The following is an 8,495-nucleotide window of genomic DNA, read 5'->3' as shown; positions in this document are numbered from 1 at the left end:
TATATATATATATATTGTATATTGTAAACGTTGTGTGGTGGTTAAATGGTAGAGCTGTGAGGTTCGTGGCCATATAACTTATATATCTTCGAGCTGGAGAAAACTTGTTCCGTCACGCCTAGATCGCCAACAATTCATGTAAGTAAATCGAAATCGAAGAGTTCATTCTTACAGTTATGAGCCAACAACGATTTTGCCACGTACACTATTTTAGAAATTTATCATCAATCAAGAAACTTGATTATCGTTTTTAGAAACAACAAATATAATACGTCTATTATATAAGTTACTTCCACCACGGCTGTTATATCATTAGAAGTGTCTAGGGCCCACGATACTTTTTGGGTCCCACAGTCTTTAAATTCTAATTTTAATATTTTTCATGTATACAAAAATGATCACTTATTGTTTTTGGGCCCCAAAAATCCTCGTAGGTCCTTGTCATTGTTCCTAGTGTGTCTATTGAACAAGACATCAAATATAATAATACATCTATTAAATATGTTCTTCAAATATTTATTAGATTAATAAAGGAAATGATAACAAAACATTAATAAAAAAAATGCGATTTAGTTGTTGCGTTGTGTGCATAGTACACACGCATCTGAACAATGTTTAGGAAACAGTGCGGATTACTTTAAAGTTGTGAAAGTTTTCGGATCGTCGTTGGCGTTTTATAAATCGCCGAGAAAATAAATGAATGGCGAACGTCCGTACCAAAGTTAGTAATGTATTTCCAGTGTTTCGGCGGATTTTTCACTAAAAAAAAAATCGTTGATGATTTCCCGCAATTTTCCCCGTTCCCAGGAAACGCGAGGGCGCAGACAACATTCAACTATTGTGTTTCGTTAGTTGGTATCGTTTCTCTCACCGTTCCGACTGTCTCACCATAATCGATTGAAACTTTCTCTCTTCGAGGTTGGGTACGAAGAAAAAAAACAACGACATCGATTTTTTCTTACTTCGGCGTATAAAATGAAATAAATATACATGTGACTAAAAAAAATATGATTTGCATACAAATAAGCATTTCCAGTTAGAAAGCAATGCAAATTTTGTTATGTAGCATTTTCTAAATTATATTTTTTTGTTGTTGTCCACTATTAATATTTTATATGTATTTTTAGTATCAAGTCCAGAATTTTAACAAAACCTGCACGCTTATTTACTCTGTATCAATCCAATTAGTACTGGCAGCGATTCCCACCCAAAACTTTTTATTTCACATCAAATGATTTTTAATCCTATTAGCAATGGTATTAACTGGAATTGTTACAATTCCATGAATGCGCAAAAAGCAACTCTTTTTCTGTTTTATTTTAATAATTTGATCAATAATTGAATGCTTTTATGTAATAACGACAAAAATAACATTGTTACTTAACAAACGAAACTCACAAAGCTGTGTTAATTATATATATATGAGCTTACAGTTTTAACACTAATCCAAACGTCTTTGGAGTGTTTTTTCTTTACTAATTAATTTCTAACTTTTAGAATGATAGTTAATTTTACATTACTTTAATAGAGTTTTCTTAAAAAAATGAAAAATGTATCGAAGAAAAAAAATTTGAATTTAAAATATAAAAATGAAATTGTATTTTTTCAAGCTTTAATACTTGCGAATTTAGGGTATTTTTCTTTACATGGATATTCCACGAATCATAAATTCAGGATATTAATAATTCATCTCCGTCTGTCCATTTGGAACTTACTTTCTGGACGGGTCTTCAATCATTCATCAAATTAATGTCACGGAATGGAAGGATATACTAGACTCTACAACTGATTAGGATTACTTTAGAGATGTACATTTATTATGTATTTGTAACCAATGCGTCTTTTGTAACATTGCATTACTGATTTATAAGTTATGCAACACGGTCAATCAATAAAATGTTTAAGACCGACATTTCGCTACATATGTTCAGCCAAAGCATTAAGTTATAAAAAAAATGGACGTAAAACCGTGAGCGCGGATTCCAGGTCAACGCAAAGAATAAAAATCCATTTACCAGATCTCAAATCTTTTATTTGTAGCTGTTCTCCATCAGAGGTTTTCGTATAATTCAGAACTATAATGGAATACGACGTAATCGAAAATGTGTGAAAAATCTTTGTGTTTTACTGTACCTCTCCATATGGATGTGTTTGGTTGGATTTGAATCGTTTGTTTCACATCTCAGGGATGAGTAGTTATTAAATGGAAGTAAATAAAATAAAAAAGATGAAACGAAAAGATGAGATAAAAAGCAGCTTGAAGATGCTCTCGCACATACAAGGCTCGAATGAAAAGTAAAGGCGAGGTATTATGGATGGAGAAGACTAGGTTCGTGATGTAACGAGAGACGCTCGAGGCTAGTTTGGGTCTCATCCTCATCTCGGCAATTACAGAATTAAATTTGTATATATGGTAAATGTCGTACAGCTCTTGGTCTCTCTAATAATACATAATGTGGGCAGAGCAGTGTAGGAGAGAAACTACTAAACAACAAAAGCCAGAACTGTTTCAAATCGCCAGACCGTCCAACATCCAATTCGAATCGAATCTCTTTCAACATTCGACCATCTCGGTCTTTCTTCTTCTTGTTGTTGTTAATATAATTAATTTCGCATTCTATTGTCCACATAAACGTGTTTATAGACTAAGGACATTTGAATTACACAAAGAAATCCTGACATTTAAATTATTTATTTTATACTTTCTTCCCAATATTTATACATTAAACAACTTATTCAATAGAATATTCATAATACTAATAGAAATTAAGATTATTTCTTTATTAAGTATATACAAAATAATTGTTCTAATTAATTAGGAATACACGGATAAAACTCGTATTAATATATATGAAATTATATTTAAAGTTTATGCACCTGGAAGAATATGAATATTTATTAAAATCTGGATGAAAGGTGTTCCGTTGTACATATTCGTTACGTAATAAATATGTTTAATTTAATAAAAACCAAAAGCGCGCGGAAATTAAACTTTGCGCTTCCTTTGACCGCACAGAATTAATATAGGGAATGAAAACATCCGAGAGACTTTGAAATAATTCAGTATGTAATAATTGTTAGCTTTTCTCTCTTTATTAATACAAAAAAATAATTAATAAATATGAAATTCTATTGAGATTAATTAAGGAATGTAATGTAACATGTTGATGTACTAATGAAAATTTCTTAAAATGTTTGTTGACTAATAACTTTTTTTTTTATTTTGCTTAATCTTCAGTTTAAAATTTGTATTTTTTTGTTGGAAATTTTTGAGACTTTAATTTAATCAAATTCAAAATTAATCATTTACTGGAGATTAATAAGCTGAAAGTACCAATAACTCTTTGATTAATCATCTTTAAATTTTTCGAAATATTATGAAAAAATATGTTTGGTTTTGAAGTAGGAAAATGTAAAAATTTCTAATTTATACATTTTTTGGAAAAAAAAGTATTAGTATAACGGTTCTTCGTATTTCCTTAAAATCATTTGAGTCATAAAATCATTTATCGAAGATTAAGAAACTGAAAGCATCAATCATTGATCATCTCAGCAACTGGGAAATACCAAAGGCAGACTACTGGATGACTCGTTGATAAACTGCTATATTTTTTCTTGGAACCTTCCGAATGGCAATGAAACGTCCACCGTTGCGATAAAGTATATAATAATAGCAATAATTGTGCGATGATCTTCAGAACTCAAATGCTGTAAATCTGCGTTTCTCAACATACATGTTTGTAGTGTGGGTCGCACACCAGTTCACCAGTTCCTTGCAATGACACAAGAGAAAAAAATATAAATAACTTCTGTAAATCAACAAATAATGTTGTCCATGAAATAGAAATGTACTCAGATGGAGTTGTCACACTTTGCGTTTTCCTTCACAGTGGATTTTATTAGTTATAGTTACATTAGAGAGAGATCTTTAGCTGCTAATGTATTAAAGTGCACTCAAGTCCCTCGTTCGGATGTCGCGAATTATGCAAAGCTTCCAGCAGTTCGCCTCTAATGCACATATATTCTCCACAAAGTATTTTATTTCACAGCCGAATTCTATGCATGAATTTATTTCCGCATTCAAATTTTCCGAGAGAACTGCATTCTGATTCTGCATTCCTACCGGATTATTTTAAAACTGTGATAATAAAACTAAACATTGTGATTAGTGAAAAGAGGATTATAATTTTCACAAAAGCTCAAATACAGAAAAATTCATTACATAAACTCTAGTTCTAATCTGAAATGAAACTTGACTACATTTATTTAGAAATTAAACTGTTTAAAATATAAATAAATTAAAAATAATTATGTAATAATATGAGTTTACCTAAGCTGATTATTAATTTAAAATATATATTATTTATTAACAACAATAATAACAGAATGTATTTTTAAAATCAACAATATTGTTACATAATATATACTAATGAATATCCATACCTCTGGGATTTACCCGCTTTTACAAGTGCTCTAATGCATGAATTATATATTACAATAATCCAGTTCTCTCCTTTTCCGTGTTTATTTTCCAAGCGCGAGGACGGAGCGCATTACGAATTAAATCCAATTCGCAATTAGCCAAGGTAATTAGGATAATGGGTTTAAGCGCATACCTGTTTCCCTTTCACCGCAGTTTGGGTATTCGTCAAATATGTACAAAAACAATGAGCATTATACACACACGCACATATATTTATTTATATATAATTGTGAGTGTATACTTGGCGTGTCTCCCTCGAGTAGACATCGAATTATGTAATTTTCGCTTTTGTCTTACTCTTTTTCCACCCCTTTATTATTGTAATTTTGGACAAGCTCGAATCTCGGTAGGAAATGTTGTATTCAAATACCACATTCAAGTTAATAACGACACATCTTAGAACTATTTAGTATTTCTACATTTAAAGAAGACGTAATTTGGAAGAAAGAAATATACAGTAACAAAAATAAAGACACGTAATAATATTGCAAATTTATACAACTAAAATGAAATTTCAATGGAACTTTCAAAATATTTAAAAATGCGTATAATATACAATTTTTTAAAATTTCAATTATTGTAGTTCTTTATAAATTTCATAAGAACCTCAATTATTTGTAAATTTTCACTTATTTTTTTGTTACATCATGTATAATATAGATACAAAATAGTAGACAATATTTGTATCTATCTAAAAATGTAATTTATATTTTTTTTTTAAATGAAACTTCAGATCTAATATTAGTTATCATTTTAAAAATAAAACTTTACGAATAGAAAACGTCCGAATTCTTTCCACAACAACGGTTACGCTGTGTAACGAATTAATTAACACTGTTCAACTAAATAGGTTTGTACTGCTGCACTATTCTGCGGTCCATTTACTACTTTTTTTTCTCTCTAATTATAATTTAATTGGGCTGTGAAGAATCCACGCTCCCAAAATAATAAATGGTGGCATGTTAATATTTTTGTTCTAATTAATTTATTCTCTCTTATTTTCTGCTGGCGGTTTAAGTAATTAAATATATTCTATTTCACATGATAACAGTATTAAACAATAAAAAAAAATAGAGCAGAACCATAAAAAAATCGTCTCCAGAGGTGACAAATCCAAGAAATGACAATGGACAAACTATTTAATTGCATTTATTCGTATTCTCTTTTTTTAGATTCAAACAAAATTTACAACATAGACCATTAAAAAAATAATTATATGAAAAAGATTTGTTAATAAATTTCAAATTTATGATGATTAATAGAATGTTATCATCCTACGCAAACAGGAAGAATAGATATAATAAATGTTGGATAACCCAGTGACATGTTTCATTTAGTGCGTTTATTTATTTTTCTTCGTGCATGAATCATACATTTTTTTTTTAACAGTTTGTTTTTCTCAATAATACTATTGATCATATCTAGCAAAGAGAGATCCAATGCTGCCCACCTGGGGTACGGCCAATTCTCTCGAGCACGTGCAGATTCATTGCGTTATGACCGGATGGTCAGCCTGGTCGCTTTGCAGCAGATCCTGCGGCCCCAACGCCGTTCAACAGAACCAGAGGAAGAGGCGAACCGTGTCTTCACAGGACGGAGGAACGTCCCTGCAGTTTACTTGCATGTCCCGAATAAAAAGAAATGCACCATCTGGATACATCCGGTGTTTATAATACTTTTCAAGTGATAGAATTATTTTCGAACGTCACACATATCTCAATATTTATTCTTATTTTCTTTTACTTTACAACCTCTCTCCATAATCGGAGATACTTAATTTAAGAATGTACTATATTTTATTATAATTTAACTCGAACATAAGATACGAGAATAGTAGATTAATTCATATTCGACGACAGTAGACGCAAAGTTTACTTTTGCAAAATTTAGAAGAAAAAGCCACTAGAAGACTGCCATAATAGAATTAAAAAGGTATGTAATCAGAGAAGAGAATTAATTAGGTATGTACCATAAATAATAAACTAATTACAGTGGAACCTGTATAATCCATTCCAAAATTTCTGAACTTTTACTTGTATAGTGAAACAAATTTCCATATAACTAATGTAAAAAACGATAATGCGTTTCCATATCGGAAAATAAAGCTATATGAAATAAATATGATTTTTCCAAACTTAAACTAGCTTTTATTTTCATGTGTCTTCTTTGTCTTACAGATTTTATTTATGCAATTTTCATTCGCATAAAAAAATCCACGTAAATCGAAAAATCTCGTAAATTCATAATCTTCATAAATGTAAAATGACGCATTATTTGAATTGAGTCAGTAATTGAGCAAAACAAGTTGGAAGGTAAAAAAAAGGTGATGTCATCAGGTTTTTCTTATAATTTATTACATATATGTATAAAAACAGATAGAATCAGCTGGTTCAATATGATTAATGTCCGATTAGGTTTTTTTTTGTTGTCGTGATGATGATCAGACGGTGTCAGTTTCGCAAACGTCTTGTTTGAAAACGAACTCATTGCTGTACGTTTTCTGACTTGAGCAACTTCGCTTGCAGGTGTAGACTAGCAGCACCCCTAAATCGAGTTCGTTCTCCTTGAGGACGGTCAGCAGCTGAGGCATAACTTGAAACTCGAACTGCCTCGGACCTCCGCACTGCTCGCAATCTGGTACAGCCTCAGGTTTCGGTTCCGAAGCGACCCAAAGAGGTTCTCCACCTCTCTCGTATCTCAGGATTTGCTCCGGATTGCAGGCGACGCGTTTCCGGAAGTTCGCAAAAACTTTGTCTTTCTCACAGGTGGCGAGTTCCTCGAGTTCAGCCTCCTCCGATTCCGGAAGAGTTCCGGTTCTGCCTTCGCCGACCAATCTGTTGTAGAGCTGCAACTGTCCCTCCTCGTTGACGACGCTCTTCTTATACTCCTCGCTCTCGTACTTGGTGAAGAGGATACTTGACAGCTTCGACGGTTTCGAAGGGTTGCCTCGCGCGTCCTTATGATGATCCTTCCTGTGAATGATCTGGTGATCGCTGGAGCACCAGGCTTTCTTCCTCTTTCTGTGGCGGTTCGTGGCTGTAGAAAGGATTCTTCCAGGACAACTGGTTGCGGAACACCCGCACGGTGTCGCTACGGTTTCTCTGGCAACAAGTGGCACTGCGACATAAGAATATGAAGATGGTTTTGTGGAAGTTGGCCGGATCGTCCTCGTGCGGCGCGTACACCTGGCACAAGAAGCACATCTGTTTCTCGCATTTCGGGCATTTTAGATCCTCGTAACTGGGAATATGCTCGTACGAGAGCCAGGCTTCTCGCCCACCTTACTCGGAAATTGGGCTCTCTGCACTCTTCATTTCTCGTGCACTTCCTCGCAGAAACCGACGTCCATCTGCGACGAAATCTCTTCGGACATTCTCTTTCTTCAAATTCGCTAACCACCGAAACGCACCTTCAACTCTCTAAACTCACGGGTTATGTTTACACATGCTTCAAGAAGTCAACAACCAGAAACATCAAAACATCAGCAACCTAGCGCCCTCTGCAGCTGCAAGATTCTACTCCGCATAGACAATACGATGACAGTTGGTTTCTAAAATAATATTTTAGGAGACCCGGAACGGTAGTTATAGTAGTGTTTAGCATAGTAATTTTAGTTTAATTTAGTTTTAGTTCAGTTAATAGTTTTTAGTGAAGTAGTATAGTTAAGAGGTCTTTAGGCTACCCCCAAGATGGGGGTAGACTCAGAAGGTGATCCGGCGATAGTCGTGTGTACAGAAGAAGGGATTACGTCCCTCTTAGACATTATTCACAAGATGAATAGTGTAATCGAAATAAATGAAGATGTGTCTGTCATACAGAGCATCAAATATAAAAAAGAACTTCAAACAGAACTAATAGCATTGGTGCAAGAAGGATCATATTCAGATTCAAACAATAAATCTATAGTGATATCGGACAAACTCAACGATCTTTTAATAAAAATTATTAAACAAAATCAAGATCCCCTTGTTCTCTATTCTCTACAAGATATAGCCCCTTTTGTGGTTCAACT

At 33.1% G+C, this 8,495-nt stretch overlaps 1 protein-coding gene across 1 annotated transcript; it reads right to left on the bottom strand.

The window, feature by feature from the left end:
• Positions 1-6,923: 6,923 nt before the first annotated feature.
• On the bottom strand, positions 6,924-7,686 carry LOC108569154 (programmed cell death protein 2-like). Its single transcript, XM_017930595.1, has 2 exons — positions 7,486-7,686; positions 6,924-7,439 (listed from the first exon to the last, which is right to left on the bottom strand). The coding sequence occupies exons 1-2, from the start codon at positions 7,684-7,686 to the stop codon at positions 6,924-6,926; spliced, it is 717 nt and encodes a 238-aa protein (XP_017786084.1).
• Positions 7,687-8,495: the final 809 nt, after the last annotated feature.

Source organism: Nicrophorus vespilloides, unplaced genomic scaffold, assembly GCF_001412225.1.
Source record: "Nicrophorus vespilloides isolate i.1.1-1 unplaced genomic scaffold, Nicve_v1.0, whole genome shotgun sequence".
Taxonomy (NCBI): domain Eukaryota; kingdom Metazoa; phylum Arthropoda; class Insecta; order Coleoptera; family Silphidae; genus Nicrophorus; species Nicrophorus vespilloides.
The sequence above is the reverse complement of the archived record's forward strand: the minus strand, read 5'-3'. Positions and strand labels throughout refer to the sequence as shown.